Genomic DNA, 18179 nt, shown 5'->3' with positions numbered 1-18179 from the left:
GTAAATGCACATTGAACATGCACTTAAAGAGGAATTGTTGGCTTTATGGAAAAATTAGGACATTTTTTGGACAAATGTGATATAAAATTTTAATCTACTCTTTATCATAGGTGATTCTAGCTTCTTGGGAGGTACTAATAGAAAATGGAATTTAAAAGTTGACTTATTAGACTAGACTGATTTTTTTTTAAAGTATTTTCAAGCATTCAAAAAAATGCTCCTGCTTTTTCTTTCAAATACATAGGCTATGTTCAGAGTCCTTGGACTCTGCTTTAAATGTTCTGGCTCGAGCTTTGGAAAACAACAAAGACAATCCAGAAATTTGGTGTCATTATCTCAGATTGTTCTCAAAAAGAGGAACCAAGGACGAGGTGCAGGAAATGTGTGAAACAGCTGTTGAATATGCTCCTGATTATCAAAGCTTTTGGACTGTGAGTAGAAACAATAAGGTTGTGTGTGTGTGCATTATCAAATAATTCTTCAGGCCATCTTAAATATTGATGTGTAACTTCATAGATTATATGTTTTGTCTGCATACAGATATAATAATAAGCTTACTTTCACTGTCCAGTAACCTTAAAACCACTTCTCTGGGTCTGGATTAAGTTAAACTAAAAAAGAAGGCAGTATTTAGTGAAGAGGTGTTTTTTTGTTGTTGTTGTTTACTTTCTTGGTAATGAAAAAAGATAAACATTTTAAAGCATTTCACACTTACCTATTCATAAGCAGTTTTATTTTGAACACATTAAGTGAATTTTTTCTAAGTACCTGAAAATAATTTTTAAAAACTTTATTTATTTTTTTTAACATATTCATGAAGGCCAGAAAACATTTTGGTCTTTTTATTATGTTCTCATTACTTATGAAAATAATCTATAAATCATACTAATATTGAATGTTGCCAAATTAAAAAGATTTGGTGAAAAAGTTTTTCCTCATTCTCTGAGAAAATGGAATGTTGCTTACCTATGCTTAAAATTATAATTAATCCACTTCTAAATATTCATTGATATGTTAAGTTTTACTGGCTGAACTCAGGAATTATTAGATTCAGATAAACTTTCATATAAACCTATGGCTGTCAGATCTATCATTTACTTGCTAACTGAAATTCGGAACAGATAGATTTGGATAACATGATATTCCTTAATGAATGAACATAATGCTTTCTTATTTTCCTGACTCACTGAATAGATTTAGACAGTGAAAAATGCTTGATTTTTAACCTGAAGCTTTATATCAAAATTAATGCTGTTGATCAACTCAAGTTAGAGTGTGTAATGTTTTTCCTGAAGTTGTTTGGTCTTTAAAGGACTTCTTAATTCTTGCAGTTATTTTGTCACATATTTCTTATATGAATTTTATTCTCGAAATTTTTATACAGTCACACACCTGAGCGGTGCAAATTGTATGTGGTCATAAACAATGAGCTTTTGAAGATCTGTTGTGGTCTTGCTGCCATTTATCTATTGATTCAATCAAAGGTGAAATGGCTTCAATGATAATTCCAACAGTATATCTCTCTTGTTTTAGTTGTTATCTGATTCCACTATCCAACTTAGTACTGGAAGATGGGTTTATACATATTTGTAGTTATCCTTTTTGCAGAAATTGAATTTTTAATATATGACAATTTCTTAGTAAAATGTGAAAAATCTGTAGTATTAGATTATTCTTGTGAAGCAGAAGTAATCATCTGAAATCCGTTTGGACAGTTTCTGCACCTGGAAAGCACCTTTGAAGAAAAAGATTACGTATGTGAGAGAATGGTGGAATTTCTCATGGGAGCCGCCAAGAAGGAAGCATCAGATACTCTGTCCTTTCAACTTTTAGAGGCTCTTTTGTTTAGAGTTCAGCTGCACATATTTACTGGAAGATGCCAGAGTGCACTTGCAATTTTACAGGTAAGCATTTATTACAGCATTTAATGGCATTATGCAGAGAATTTTTTAAAGGTTTAAAACAGTAGAGCTAGCATTGCTTAATAATGAGGCTTTAGATTTGAATCTTTGCCACTTTTTAGTAAGTTGTGTGAATTTGGGCAAGTTTGTGACTGTTTCCTCCTTTGCTTATTTAGTAGGGATAAAAATCTTTAGAACACTCTTTAGAATATTTATGAGGTTTAAATGAAGATAATACTTGTTGAGTATCCACCAGAATAAACTTCAATATTCTAGGGATTCATATCATTAAGGGGATTAGTCCATAGTGAAAATCTTCTATATGGGTGTGGTGGGGTTTTTTGTTTGTCATTTTTATTTTGACTAGATTTTGAATATTAAGACACTTTAAATATACAAATAAATTTAACCCTTTCATTAATTATGTCATAAACCTTAGTATAGTGAAAATTACGTTAATCTGTTACTGATCTCTCTAAAGAGTTTTCTCATTTAAAAAATTGGTGACTATCAGAAGTTGGACATAGCTGTTTAAGAATCATGCCAAAGAAATAAAACACTTCTAATCTTCTTTGCCTTTGCAGTTGAATCTATTAGAAATATTTTTAAAAATATCTTCAGATTATTTTTCCATTTTACCTAGAATGCATTGAAATTGGCTAATGATGGAATAGTAGCTGAATACCTTAAAACAAGTGATCGATGTTTGGCATGGCTGGCCTACATACATCTTATTGAATTCAACATTCTCCCTTCAAAATTTTATGATCCATCTAATGCCAATCCTTCAAGAATTGTTAACATAGAACCATTTGTAATGCCGTGGCAAGCAGTTCAAGATGTAAAGACTAATCCTGACATGTTGTTAGCAGTATTTGAAGGTAAATATAAACATTTATAAATTATTTAGAACATCAGCTTATTGCTTATTCATAATAAAGTGAAACAAATTTAAGTATTACAAATTGTAGTTTTATGTATTTTTTTAAAAGATTTATTTATGTTTATTTTTGGTTGTGGTGGGTCTTTGTTGCTGCACGCAGGCTTTTCTCTGCTTGCAGTGAGTGGGGGCTGCTCTTTCTTGAGGTGTGCGGGCTTCAATAGTTGTGGCACATGGGCTTAGTTGCTCCTGCTGCATGTGGCATCTTCCTGAACCAGGGATCAAACTGGTGTCCCTTGCATTGCAAGGCAGATTCTTAACCACTGGACCACCAGGGAAATCCCTGCAGTTTTATTATATAAATGCTTTAAAGATTAAATCAGATAAGGTGAGCACGGTCATGTGTGAAAACCAGGAACTGCTGTACTACATTACATAGGTTTTCTGATTACGGCAAAGGGTTTCAGCTAAGCATGTAAATAATACAGCATGTTTACATAGGTTTAATGAGTTGATTGAGTCACAGAACCAGGTAAATTTTGCAAAGCAATCTATCAATGTGAAAGTTAAAAGATAATACCTTATTTTTTCAAGTAGTTAGTATTTTCTCCCTCAGTTAGTTGGGTTTGATTCCTCTCTGTACTAACCAAGGTATCTGCTTTGAAATATAAAGCCTGTTCCCTTCTAATAAAAAGTATATCGCCTAGTCAGAAGATGAAATCTATACATACAACATCAATCAACATGTGAGAAGTATAACTGTCTTAGCATATAGTCTAAATGCTGTGCTTAGAGAAGAGACTGGGATCTGTGATTTAGAGAATTACACGCTACAGGCCATAAACCTAAAGGGAAGAGGTTATTGCAGGTTGGCACGATCAAGTATGTCTTCACAGAACACTTAGGACTTGGAGCTGCACTTTGAAGCTTGATTATGATGTGACTGACATAGTGACGCTCATTCTTGAAGCTGGGACTCTTTGTTTTATTTCTGTTTCTCAAGGGCCTCTGCAGCATACTGAGTGCTTAGTAAATGTTCATTGAATAAACTAGGGAAGAAAAAAGTAAAAGAAGGACATTCCTATTAGGGGAAGTAAGTAAACAAAAAGCAACAAGTAGATAAGAATTGGTGCAATGTATTTAAAGAGAAATTAGAATAAGGAAGTCCTTATCAAAATGAGTTGTGATGTTTAGTTGCTAAGTCGTGTCTGACTCTTTTGTAAATCCCATGGACTTCAGCCTGCCAGGGTCCCTCTGTCCATGGTATTTCCCAGGCAAGAATACTGGAGTGGCTTGCCATTTCCTTCTCCAATCAAAGGGAGACTTTTGTGATAAAGAATAGTTGCAATTAAACTAGATAAGTGGAATGATACTAGGTTTTCAAGAACTTTGTGTGGTAGGTTTGATAGCAATAGAGAATCTTTAAGAAAGAAAGAATGTGCTGGAGAGAAATGATACCAAAGGTAGGAAAACCAACCAGAAGCCAATGGTCATAACTGAGGCATTAAAGAAAGTAACCTGGGAAAGAGTATTTATTGGAGATATCTAAGAGACAGATGAAATATCAGGGAAGAAGAGAAAAAATAGTCAAAGATGATTTCAGGGTTTTGAGACCAGGAAAAGGAAGTATGCTAATAGAAAACTGGTGAATTGGAAAGACTGCTAGTAAGAGTGTGAATGATAATTGGTGTGACTGATAATTGGTCACCAAAGTAGAAATCCTTGTTGCTAGAAGGAAACTAGGAAGTGTACCTTAATTGGGCAGTTATGGAGAGAAATCGATTTGAAAGTTACCAACATAGAAATTACTGTATTATATAGTATTTTTCAATTTTTAATGTGCTCCCACACTAAGTTATTCAGTAGTTGAAGCTATGAGATACTTTCTTCAAGGAAATGGAGATTTAAAAATATAGCAGTAAGGAGTCAAAGAGAGAATTAAGTCACTGAATGAGACCAAGAAAAAATACAAACAATCTCTTAGAAGCAGAAGCAAGCAGAAATTAAGAAGAAGAACATTATCAAATGCTAATATAAAGATAGATTTATTGAGATAGGATACTTACAAGCTAACTTCACAAGTGCTATTTCAGAGTGGCTTTCACTTAGCAAATCTGAGAAGTTTAGTTTAGCAAATCTGCTAAGTTTAACTTAGCAAATCTGAGCAGTCATGTCACTATTGGGCAAGAAGGAAATGGAGACAGTGGTGCAAAGTGAAGCAATGGAGGACTATTCTCTAAGAAGCAGATCAAGTAAAGGACTCTTCATAAAGGGAAAAGTGTTCTGAAAGAGTAAAGAAGAATTGTATGAATCTTAATTATGCTGAATTGGTTCATAGTGCTTTTCAGGTCTACTGTATCCTTCTATTTGCCTTTATATTCATTCTATTAATTTTTGAGAGTTTGATATTGAAACTCCTACTAAAAATCTTAATTACTTAAAAAATTGTAGTATATAGAACTATATGTAACTCTGTTCTGTATTTTCCAATTGTCCTGCAAATGTATTACCATACTTTCATAATTTAAAAAAAAAAAAGGTAGGGAAGGTGTTAACCATGACAGAAAACTGGGAAAAAAAAATCAAGTTTAGGGGGCTATGTTTAAATGACTGTAGATTAGCAGAGCAAGGCCTCTTGAAGCAGGTGAGAGAAAGAGGAAAAGATAATTCATTCTTTAATTTTCTTGATATAATTTTTCAGGAATCTAGTGTAAATGCAAAGATGATGCAAGAGCTAATAATGGATGTTTTATTCTTAACAGGAAAGTGAGGATAAGAGATCAGTTTTAGGAGTTTGGAGATAATTTGAAATGTCTCCTTTAGGTGAAAGCCAGGAGCTTAATAAAGGTGAATAAGATATGTTCAAACAAAAGAAGAAAAATTCATTTAGTATTTGATTCATGTTTTTGTGATGTTTTTGGGTAGATGCGGTGAAAGCTTGCACAGATGAGAGCCTTACTGTTGAGGAAAGAGTAGAGACCTGTGTGCCACTTTACACAAACATGATTGTTCTGCACCAGCTTCTTGAGAGGTAAAACTTAATTGACAAACAGTTAACCTCATATTAAAAATCAATTTTTCATGTGTTAAGATGTGTATTTTTCTTGTGAAGGTATGAGGCTGCAGTGGAGCTTTGCAAATGTTTATTGGAATCATGTCCCATGAACTGCCAGTTGTTGGAATCCCTTGCTGCTTTATATTTGAAAATGAATCAGCTTGACAAAGCCAGGGCAGTGTGGCTTACTGCATTTGAAAAAAATCCTCAGAATGCAGAGGTTTTTTATCATACATGCAAATTCTTCATCTTACAGGTAAAAAAAAAAAAGAAAAAAAATTCGTTTTTCATAATTCTTAAATATGATGTTTTTGTTTCACATTCATTTGTCCTTTAAGATGTTTCAGGCATCAGGTTCTCCAAGATGTTTTACTGATTGTCTGCCCTTTGCAAACTGTGTTAGGTATTCCTTCTCTTTCTTACAGAACACCCCGTCCCTAGTTCAGCCATTGTATCACATTGTAAATTTGTTTATGGCTGCTTTATATACTATACTAAGAGCTCCCCTCCTCCTCACCTAGCACAGAGCCAAACACGTAATAGAGCTTAATGGCTAATTGGTGAACTTGGTGAATGAATTTGCTTGTGGTATATTGGATGTTAAGCTGTTTATTGGTTAGTTCAGTCTGGAGATCAAAATACAAAACTCATCTCTACCTCCACCTACTTAAAAAACCTAATCTACTCATTATTTTGGGAGTGATGTTGATGGTGGGCCTTTTCCTCCCTTGAAAGATTTTAATTAATTAATTAGCCTAATGTATATCTCTCCTCCCTCTTTTAAAAATAGAATCGAGGAGATAATCTTCTTCCATTTTTGCGGAAGTTTATTGCATCCTTCTTTAAACCTGGGTTTGAGAAGTATAGTAACTTGGATCTGTTTCGGTAAGTTTGTAGAAGACTGAGAAATGGTGTAGCTTAGTGGAAAGACTACCAGTTTTTGGTGGATTGATTATATTTTAGACTTGATTTTTTCTTTTAAAGATACTTGAATACCCTCTTATAGATCTGTTATAAGAGCAGTAAAATTTAGTAAAAATGGACACAAAATGTAAAATGCTTTATACTCTGTATTATGAACACTTATAAAGGAAGTTTTATATTAACACTATGGTGATCCATTCTGCTTTTAATTATTGTCATTGTTAACTTTAGCACTTAATACTATATCAACAAACTATCCTGAGATAATCTCAGTGATTTATGTAAAAATAAATTTCAAATTATTGGATTGGTGACTTAAAGTGAATCTAAGTAATATGCCTTTTTGAAAAAAAAATTCTGAAGAGGACTGCTTCAACTTCTGAAAGGTTGTTGAGTTAGAGCCTTTAGCGAATTTTCTTTTCAACTATCACTCAGTAGCTTATCGAGAATTCTGTATTTACTACCTTTATTTGTTTCCCTGTGAGTTCTTGTTCTAACAGTAAGAGACATAGCACATCATAAGGAGTGGGTTTTTTGGAGGCTTTTAAAAAGTTCTCTTTTATTCTTCCTCCTCATCTCTCAGTAGGGATCAGCAGACTTTTTTACTCAAGGGCCAGATAGTAAATATTTTAGACTTGCAAGCCATATGGCCTGTCACTACTAGTCAACCTTGCTGTTATAACAGGAAAGCAGCCATAGACAGTATATGAATGGGCATGGCTATGTTCCAATAAAAGTTTATTTATGAAAATAGATGTAGTTTGCTCATCCTAAGTAAAATAGCATTGAAAGGAAAATATTTATCATGATACAACTTTATTATTTTATGTTAGAAAGAGCTGAGAGAAGGAAGGTCTAAGCTGAATATCTCCTAAAAAGTATTCTTATAGAAAATACTGAGCAAAGGTAAAGTCTTGGATTTATATGTGCAGGTCTAATGCTTGCATGCAGTTTTCTTTTCTTAGGTACCCCCTCCCTGCATCCTACCCCTCAGTATCGTAATGTTATATAAAAACATATTTTCAAAAATAACCCACATTTTGTTAAGTCAGTGGTTTATCTGCCATAGGTTTTGAAATTTGACAAAAAAAAGTTTGGGGTCACTATTCTTTACCAGACTTGAGTCTTTTCTTCTGTCCTCTGATGGTTGCCAGTTTATTGACATCGTGATTTTATTTATTATTTTTTTCCATTTATTTTTATTAGCTGGAGGCTAATTACTTTACAGTATTGTAGTGGTTTTTGTCATACATTGACATGAATCAGCCATGGATTTACATGTGTTCCCCATCCCGATCCCCCCTCCCACCTCCCTCTCTACCTGATCCCTCTGGGTCTTCCCAGTGCACCAGGCCTGAGCACTTGTCTCGTGCATCCAGCCTGGGCTGGTGATCTGTTTCACCCTAGATAATATACATGTTTCGATGCTATTGTCTCAAAACATACCACCCTCACCTTCTCCACAGAGTCCAAAAGTCTGTTCTGTACATCTGTGTCTCTTTTTCTGTTTTGCATATAGGGTTATCATTACCATCTTTCTAAATTCTATATATATGTGTTAGTATACTGTATTGGTCTTTATCTTTCTGGCTTAGTTCACTCTGTATAATGGGCTCCAGTTTCATCCATCTCATTAGAACTGATTCAAATACATTCTTTTTAATAGCTGAGTAATATTCCATGGTGTATATGTACCACAGCTTCCTTATCCATTCATCTGCTGATGGGCATCTAGGTTGCTTCCATGTCCTGGCTATTATAAACAGTGCTGCGATGAACATTGGGGTGCACGTGTCTCTTTCAGATCTGGTTTCCAACATCGTGATTTTAGTACTCTTCCTAAAAGGTCTTTCTGCATTGCTATACCTAGATTAACACTTACAGTTAATTACAAAAGAATAATTTGAAATGCAGATTAAAGAGAAAAATTAAACTATCTTATGAGAAATTTAGAGATTGTTCTGCTTCCCCATGCTGACTTTCTCCTTATTTAAATTAGATTGCTTTAACATCTCAGAGCACAGGTTAAATTCAAGGCTGAACAAGACTTTTTAAAACTTGACAATTCTGATTTTCCTTTTGTCACAAAGATAATTATTTTAGCTTTGAAGAAAATGCTGCCAGTTTGTGCCGTGGTCAAAAATGTTGAGATCTTCATGATGTCAGCTTAATAAAGCAGAAATTTGTTCTGGGTCAATAAAAATTTGAAAGTGGGCTACCTCCAGATAATCTTCTCATTGTTTACTAAGTCATTTTGCTTAATTAATTTGTTACTGTAAATAATTCACAGTTCACCAAGAATTATGAGGAAAAAATACCCTGTGCTTAGTTTATATAGACAATTTGAAGTCCTTCTTTACAGAGTGCATTTCTGTTAACTGAGGAAATCTTTTTTCAGTCAAATATTAAGAGAATGGCAGTAAGTTAGAGAGTATTCAGCATTACCATACTTACTAGTATTGATAAAACAAATTTTTTTGGCCACACCACTCGGTATGTGGGAACTTAGTCCCCGAACCAGGGATTGAACCCATGCACTCTGCATTGGAAGCTCAGAGCCTTAACCACTGGACCACTAGGGTAGTCCCTGATACAAATATTTTTAATTTATAAAAGAGCCAAAGCTTATTAATAGTTGTCAGTGCTCTTAATAGGTTCAAGATATTTTTATTTCATGAGTAGAAACTGTAAAGTACTTAGAACTGTAATATTAGAATTGGAGTCTCATTTCTATGTTTAACATTTAGTATAAATTTTATACTGTAAAATTTTGCATGTCAAATTTAGTATAAAAACTGAGCTAGAAGGATAATTTTCTTGTGTTTCAAATCAATTTGAAGATGAGTAGATAACCATAAAAATTAACTTGGGGGTTTCATTCACCTTACTGAAGTTAGTAGGGATAATCTTACATAGATGAGAGTTGAAGTTATCGTCTCTTACTTACCTCAGTTTTTAATTGAGGAAAGCTGATACTCTTAGAAGTTAAGTGATTAGCTCAGGGTGATACAGCTAGTTATGGCCAAGCTGGGATGATGACGTCTAGGTTTACCATTTTTTCCCTATCTTATGGCTCCCCACTCAATCTTCCCCACCCCAAGCCCCATACAGCCTCTCTCAAACATTAAAATGTAGTCCCTTGAAATAATTTTTAAAATCCAGTTGATTGTCCTTGTTGAAATCAGTGTATTTCCTTTAAAAACATTGTTCCTGAAGATGCTGGTAGTGTTATACACACAGATTCAAATATATTGGGGAAACCTGAATTAGCAAAGTCAAAAGGATAGTTTTTAGTATCCTTTAGTATTGTGGCTTTTTAAGAGCAAACTTTATTTTGCAGTATTTCTCAAGTCTTATTTGATCATAGACCTCTTTTTGACAAGTGCCTTATGGACCGGTATGTTATAGAATACACTTTGATATGTCTAAAATTAAGTATAGTGGTATTTGTATGTATGTTATGTGAGGGGGAAACAGTTTTCAGATATCAAGTTTTGTAACTCGAATTTTTTCTTTACAAGAATGTACAGATTTTGTGGGAAAATTGTAGATACTTGGTAGTCTCATTTGTTCTCTGTTTTTTATTAGATTTCATTAGATGATTATGATGGTTTTTTAATTTGAACTAAAAAATTTTTTAAATTTGTTTTAGAAGACTTATTTAAGTAAATGGTAGTGGTGGTTTAGTCGCTGAGTCATGTTCAACTCTTATGACCCCATGGACTGTAGCCCACCAGACTCCTCTGTCCATGGGATTTCCCAGGCAAGAATACTGGACCGGGTTGCCATTTCCTTCTCCAGAGAGGTTCTTCCTGACCCAGGAATTGAACGCGGGTCTCCTGCATTGCAGGGAGAGGAGATTCTTTACCGACTGAGCTACCAGGGAATCCCATTTAAGTAGGTAGAAGATAATAAATATATGATGCTAGAGATGTGACCAAAATGATACGGTATACACCCGAAAATAAAGTCTCATTATGTTATAAAAATATTTCAAGGAAATTTTAGTTGAAACTGAGGACTTTTTAAAAGGTATTAATAATCCATATGTACATAGGCATAATTTTAAAGAGTATGATTTTTTTCCCTCAGGTATCTCCTGAATATCCCAGGACCACTTGACATTCCAGCCTGTTTATGTAAAGGAAATTTTGATGATGAAATGTTTAACCACCAAGTTCCTTATTTGTGGCTGATATACTGGTGAGACATCTACTGTGGAGAGAAATGATGCATATGAGGCTTGCACTTGTTATTTACTACTGAATTACACTATATTAAAATTAACCTGTTGTTAAAATCATTGAAGCAGAATTGAAGGGATGCTAAGGTTTATTCATTATTAAAGAAGATCAAAAGAAGGATTCCATTGTAATAATATCTGTAGTGTTTATACTTTGTCATTCCTTTATCTAATTGAATTGAGCTGTAGACATACAATGTTTTCCTTCATTTTTTAAACAGCCTTTGTCATCCTCTTCAATCAAGTATTAAAGAGACAGTGGAGGCATATGAGGCAGCATTAGGGGTGGCCATGAGATCTGATATAGTGCAGAAGATTTGGATGGAGTAAGTTTAGTTCCTCTTAATAAGAATGGGGTTTGAAATAAGGGAAATTGGTTGGGTTTCTTGTTAGAGAATTACTGGCTTAATTATTCTAAATTATAATATTTTTCTTTTGGCAGTTATCTTGTCTTTGCCAATAATAGAGCTGCTGGATCCAGAAACAGAGTCCAAGAATTCAAATTTTTTACTGATTTAGTGAATAGATGTTTGGTTACAGTCCCTGCCCGATACCCCATTCCTTTTAGCAGTGCTGATTACTGGTCCAACTATGAATTTCATAATAGGGTAAGAGCTTAAAACTTTTTTCCTTTAGATATTTGTACAAAAGAAGGGTACTTAAATGATACCAAAACTGCTGTTTAATATCAGGAGAGCTTTTCTTAGGACCACTTTGCTAGCATTTACTATTATTCTTGACCTTGTTTTCTATTTATCTCTTCAAAGTCTCATAACAGACCTTTAAAGTTCAGTTAAGATAAATGTGCCATATTAATTATGTTCTACTTAAGCAAATTTAACATTGAGGCACAAGTGAAGCGATATTAAGATTTAATACATATTAAAAAAGAGAGATCAAAAGAAGTAATTGTAATAATATCAGTAATATTTTTCTTGAGTAATTGGAAATTTTACTGAATGAAAAACTCCGTAACTTTAAAATTAATAATAATGTCCTTACATGTTGTAGCTGCCCTTTTTATCAGTATTTTGTCAAGCAAATATAGGCATACATGGGACATAAGAAAGCTGAAATCAGATGACATTTGGAATTTTAAAAATAGAATCTGAATATTGATATATTTATAAGATCATCATCTTATAGGCAGTGAAGCAAAGTGTTCTTTTAAAATTGTTTTATTTTCAGAGACCCCCATCATTCAGTGCAGTGTAAGCTAAAAGCTCAGTGTAGACTAAAATATCTCTGTATTTTATTTATTTTTTTGGTGGGTTGGTTTTGTTGCTAATCAGGATAACCAATTACTATGCTTTGTACTTCTATGCCATTCTTTATCCCAGGATCTCAAACCACTTTATGGACATTAAGTCATTTATACACAGGCATCCCATGAGCAAGATGTGGCAGGTATTATTAGCCATATTCCTTGCCCGGATATACACAGCAAGTAAAGGTAGACTCAGGAATAAAAACCCGGACTCCTGGCTTCTTGTCAGTGTTCTCAGTCCATGGCTGTCATCACTGGATCATGTTTCCTAATTCATACTTGGAAAGTCACTGATATAGTTAATGATAGGAACTATAACTCACAGCATCATACGTTATTATAACTTATACATTCATGTCTTAAAGACCATTTTAGTTTTCTCATGAAAACAGATAGGTAATTGGATTTCACATTTTGTTGCATTCCTTTCCCCCCTCAACCTTTACAGGTTATTTTCTTTTATTTGAGCTGTGTTCCAAAGACCCAGCATTCCAAAACCTTGGAACGGTTTTGCTCAATTATGCCAACTAATTCTGGACTTGCACTGAGGTAAGGAAAAATAAAATTCTCAGTTCAGTTGTATTGGCTCTTCATATAAAATGATTCTTGAAAACTTACTAAGAATAGTCGGTTCTTTCACTATTTCCTCATTCCACTTTAATTTCAGAGCTGTTAAGCAATATGTAGTTTTTCACGTAAAAGTGATTGTAAAAATCTGGTCACTTCAGAAAGCTGCAGATTATAAGGGGACAAGAGTGAAAGAGAAAAGCAGCCATCCATATATATTTTAGTTACTATAACTTCATTTAGGTCAGTCATTCTTAAATATTAGCATGCATCAAAATCTCCTGGGATACTCATTTAAAATGCAGTTTCCTGAGTTAGAGCTCTCTAATGACGTTGGAGAAACACTCATCCAGGGATTTCATACATTCAGTTAGATTTTTTTTTAGAGCATTTGTTTGTAGTTTTTCTGCTCTCATAGAATAAAATCCATTTTAACCATCAACGGTTGATTTAAAAAGGTACCCTGCATACTACTGCTCTGGCTTCTACTTGTGCCATCATTTCCACTGCATCAGTTGTGTCTTATGCTTCTAAGCTTGTTTTACGGATTATAAGGTGCCTAAGGACTTCTCAGGTGGCTCAGTGGTAAAGAATCCGTCTGCCGATGCAGGAGACACAGGAGAAGCGGGTTCTATCCCTGGGTTGGGAAGATCCCCTGGAGGAGGAAATGGCAACTCACTCCAGTATTCTTGCCTGGAAAATCCCATGGACAGAGGAGCCTGGCAGGCTACAGTCTATGGGGTCACAAAGAGTCGGGCACGACTTAGTGACTGAACACGCACTCACACAAGGTGCCTAAAGTAGTTATCAAGTATTCCTTTATGTTTACATTCCACTTAGCATGTATGTGGGAAAATGATGTAAGAGACTGAAAAAAATTCAAAAGCCTAAGACTATGACAAAAATAACAAAATAACACTGCAGTGTTTTGTAATAAAAATTGTCGGTCAGCGTGCTAATCTACCAAAGTTAATTACAGAAATTTGTATTATAAATCATCACTTTTGGTAAAACATGTGAAATAGAAAATGTAGTGGTAGTTGACTAGTTTCTGTAATGGTGGGTATTTTGGAACATAAGTAGTTTAATTGTTGGTTTTGTTGGTGAAGCTCCACTTTTGATCATTCTTATTTCCTTATAGTCATTCCTGTCCTATTTCTTTCAGAATAGAGAACTTAATAATTAGTCAATGTACTTATTACATTTTAGCTCAAGGAAATTAAGTATACTCTGTTTAGTAAAGAAAGAAAAATACCAAAAAATCTTATTAATATATCAATTCATTATTTTAGAAGACTTGGGGCTTAAAGGAGGGGCATGTAGAGTGTTAATTTGGAAAGGTGCTTTGGTATCCTGTAGGAATATGTATTATTAGGTTGTTGAAGATGGTATGGACCTTGACTGGACCTTTTGCTAGTTTGCATGTTTCTTTCCCAGGGTAATTTTAATAAGAGGCTTTCTACAAATACTTGCTGAATAGCCTTAATGGACTTTAATGGATCAAAAATTATAACTAATCAAACATTCTGCTCATAGAGCACATTTGAAGTTCCTCATACTTGGAATGCTTTTGTTCATTTCCCTGAATGTACTTTACAGGCTCCTTCAACATGAATGGGAAGAAAGCAATGTTCAGATTCTGAAACTTCAAGCCAAGATGTTTACATATAATATCCCAACATGCCTGGCCACCTGGAAAATGTAATGCAGCAATCTTGTACATGTTCTTATAGCAATTGCTTTTATTTATAAGGTTTGCTCCAGACAGGTAAATCTGAAATGACATCTGTTTCTCCACCCGGAGAGATCTCTAATTTAGATTAATTTTCCTTGAAGGAGACATGTGGATAACAATACTGTTATCAAACAAATCTGTTAAACACATTTTAAGAGTGTCTCTTTTGAAATGCAGGGTTTTCCCCCTGTTATAATTGGATGTCTTCTTTCTTTTATAGGTGTTAGTGCTAAGTATTTTTTTTTACTAGCAATTGTTAGTATTTTTCATGAACCTTAATTTATGTTCAGAACACTGGTCTGCTTTATTATTGTAAAGTTGATAAAAATTGTTGAATTTTTCTTTTCACTATAGGTTACCCTCCTTGGAAGTTTAGCCTGTTACTTTCAGGAAGTTTTGTTCTCAGATTCCCACAGTCAGTATTCTGCGAGTGGTAGTATATTTCATTTTGTTCAAAGATATATAAATTTTTTTTTCCCTTTTCTATATTCCTTTTTTTTTTCTTAGAGCCATTGCTGCTGAGATTGTTCTAAAGGGACAAAGAGAGGTAAGCCATGATTATCAGATGGGTTGCTTTTTTTTTTTAAGTAGTTATTCTGCCCTTTTTGTTGATGTCTCAGTTTAAAAGGATTAAAGTATAGAGGTTAACATCCTAAGAACTCCACGTTTGGAAACTCCAAAACTCAATATAACCATTTTGTCTTGAATGTTATTATATTATGAAGTCCATTCAGATGGTTAGGATTATAAAGGGGCCTTTCACCACATTTCCTGATGCAATTGTATATATATCTATCTTATAGGTCCACCGTTTATATCAGAGAGCCTTACAGAAGTTACCTCTTTGTGCATCACTGTGGAAAGATGTAATGCTTTTTATCTTTTATTTCATCTTGAAGTTTTCCTATAAATTTTCTGCATGTGCCATATCCATTGATGTGGTAATGCTCAAAATCTAGCTAAGTCTTACTTCTATGCTTCCCTGTCTTTTACAGCAACTCTTGTTTGAAGCATCAGAAGGAGGTAAAACTGATAACCTGAGAAAACTAGTTTCCAAGTGCCAAGAGATTGGAGTCAGCCTAAATGAGCTCTTAAATTTAAACAGTTACAAAACAGAAAGCAAGAATCACTGAACACTGGGTGCAGTCAGTTCTAAGTCCTTATAATAATTGCCAAAATTATTTGAATGATCCTTCAAGATTAGGCTGATCCCTGGCTAAGGTCTGTGTAAGGCAGACAAGCATTACTGATCATATCAAGTCCCCTACAATATCCTATCCTCAAACCGGAAGCAATGAACATGACCCTCTTCGGTTGGATAAATGAACTTCCTGTTTGGCCTGCTTCTAGGCCCTGCCAGATTCTCATAACATCATGTACGTAAGTATAGTTCCTCAAAGTGACTGACATTTATTTTCATTTTGCTTTGTTTTTGTTTTTATTTTTTACTTTTCCCCCTTCCTTTATGTTGTGCTATTCCTGATTCACTTGACACTCTCTGATGCCTGAGAGGTTCTTGTTTGGGATTTAATTTCCAGGGCTGTGTTTACAGTAAAAAGCCGGCAGTCCCTTTTAGTTTTTCCTCTTTAAACCTTTTGAGATTCTTCATTTCAGGATTTAAAACTTAAGCAGTCCATCTTAAGGAAAGTGTAACTGCCATGGCCACAAGTCTGCTAGTTGCACTTGAATGCTCTAACAGGGTTGTTTATTGCCCTTTCTACGTTCTGGACTCCTTGCCGAGACTGTTTAACTTGAAGATTAAAGAAACTATTGCAAATGCCAGTGCATCAGAACCTAAGAGTGGTCAAATATTATGTGCAATTTTTTTGTAAAGAAATTTTAATTTATAATAAAGTTTAACAGTTTAAAGAACAGTTAATATTCGAACTGCTTTGTATGGCAATACTACTTTGTAGTATTAAAATTGTTTATAAAATATTTTTAATATAAGTTAACTTTTTGAAAAATGTTGCTGTCTTTATTCACTTTGCACATTCTGGTGGGAAAGGGTTGAAGTAGGAGATACGGATATTTACTTTCTTATCCTGAATATGCTTTCCCATAAAAACTTTCCATTGTCTTTTCAAATTCATGAGAAGGGTGGGTCCTTTTCTGTTTTGAAGACAGTGAGCATATGGACTTGTACTACTGTTACATTCCTTTTTCTTAAGCCCATAGTATTTAGAAAGTTTTCCCAACTATAGTGTGAATGACTTACTTAATGACTGCTATCTTATGTTGAATATCAATATGACTCCATACAAAGGAGACTTTTTGTTTTGTTATCAGTCTATAGTGGATTGTTTGCGCTTGATGAAAAATTGTTAATGACACACACACACTGCCACAAATATGGTCTTAACAGCTACAAGTACAATCTAATTATTGAAGGCAGAGCAGCAGTCCCATGAAATACTATGGAGATTTATACATCTGTACATTTTTATAATGCTTAGTTAAAGCCATGTTTGAGGCTCTAGTAATGTGCCAGCCAGACAGTGCAGATTTCACTAGTAAGTACTGTTTGGTGAGGTCAGGCAGAGAACCCATTTGGCCAGTATGTTTCATTAAGCCAAAAAAAGGCTAATAGTTTTTATCTAAAACCAGAGAGATTTGAGTAGAAGATAGTATCTCTGAGGGGTGTTCCTCCAATGTATGCACTTAACTGTTTAACCTTGAAGGTTTTTCCTGCCTGATGATTTGAAAAGCACTGTTAGGTGCTTGGAAAAATACTGTTTTTTTCCCCCATAGTGTAATATTTTTGGTATTAATTGAATATATCAGTAGTTTTTAGAGACAGTGCTAAGTTTTGAACTTTGGTTCAAAACCTGTCATTTATTGCATTAACAATTCCATTGGCATGACTGTTGCCTTTTTCTTTCCCCCTTAAAAAAGAATGCTTTGCGTTGGTGCGTGCAACTATAACATCCAGCCATGCAGACTGTCCATTGTACCAACTCCCAGAGGTCCCAGTTCACATGTGTATAGTCATGCAGGCTGTGACTTAGCTTGAGGTCTTAGCATATGTTAAGCAGCTGTTTAATTTTTAATCACTTGTCATATGGCTACTTAAAATCATGAAGCTATTTTATAGAAATTATACTGCCTTAAAGATAATACCATGTTTTTTCCCTACCGTTTTATAAACTCACTTTAACTTTCCCCCCAAAATAGTAAACATTGCTTATGAGTGTGGTGTATGTTCCTGTCATCCTTCCATATTCATCTGTTGTTTGATGAAGTGTTTTCAACAAGTAATAATTAGAATATTAAACAAAACTTAGGGTTAAAGTTGATAAAACTATTGTAGTAATATGAATATAATATTTAACATACTGTATGATTGAAGTCTTTGCTTGGGCAAAGAATGTTATACAGGGTGAAGAGATTAGTCATTGAGAACTGCAGTTCCTTACACTCTCCCACTCCTGTCATGGGGGAAAACACAAAAGGGATTTTTTAGGCTATGGGGTTTTATCTCTGATAAAGGAAGTGGTGTGGCAGATTGCAGTGTATTTTTATGTGTTTTTCTTCATTTTAGGGAACAGCCTAATATTTCTATTTACCTTTTAACGGAAAGTGGACCTTGTGACATTGTTGTCACTGG

General features: G+C 34.3%; 1 protein-coding gene across 3 annotated transcripts in view; it reads left to right on the top strand.

The window, feature by feature from the left end:
• ZFC3H1 (zinc finger C3H1-type containing) overlaps nt 1-16451 on the top strand; it is a 50635-nt gene extending 34184 nt beyond the window's left edge. For 2 of the 3 annotated variants that reach the window (XM_065934081.1, XM_065934080.1), the window contains exons 22-35: nt 245-431; nt 1716-1904; nt 2545-2782; nt 5707-5812; nt 5894-6092; nt 6627-6721; nt 10853-10963; nt 11225-11329; nt 11446-11611; nt 12719-12819; nt 14437-14538; nt 15080-15119; nt 15376-15438; nt 15568-16451. In XM_065934081.1, the coding sequence (XP_065790153.1) occupies nt 245-431; nt 1716-1904; nt 2545-2782; nt 5707-5812; nt 5894-6092; nt 6627-6721; nt 10853-10963; nt 11225-11329; nt 11446-11611; nt 12719-12819; nt 14437-14538; nt 15080-15119; nt 15376-15438; nt 15568-15705 (1840 nt within the window). In that variant the 3' untranslated portion in view covers nt 15706-16451. The remainder of the gene's footprint in view (nt 1-244; nt 432-1715; nt 1905-2544; nt 2783-5706; nt 5813-5893; nt 6093-6626; nt 6722-10852; nt 10964-11224; nt 11330-11445; nt 11612-12718; nt 12820-14436; nt 14539-15079; nt 15120-15375; nt 15439-15567) is intronic. The other variant, XM_065934082.1, reaches the window with a different exon arrangement.
• Nucleotides 16452-18179: the final 1728 nt, after the last annotated feature.

The sequence above is a fragment of the Muntiacus reevesi genome, chromosome 4, assembly GCF_963930625.1.
Source record: "Muntiacus reevesi chromosome 4, mMunRee1.1, whole genome shotgun sequence".
NCBI classification, from domain to species: domain Eukaryota; kingdom Metazoa; phylum Chordata; class Mammalia; order Artiodactyla; family Cervidae; genus Muntiacus; species Muntiacus reevesi.
The sequence above is the reverse complement of the archived record's forward strand: the minus strand, read 5'-3'. Positions and strand labels throughout refer to the sequence as shown.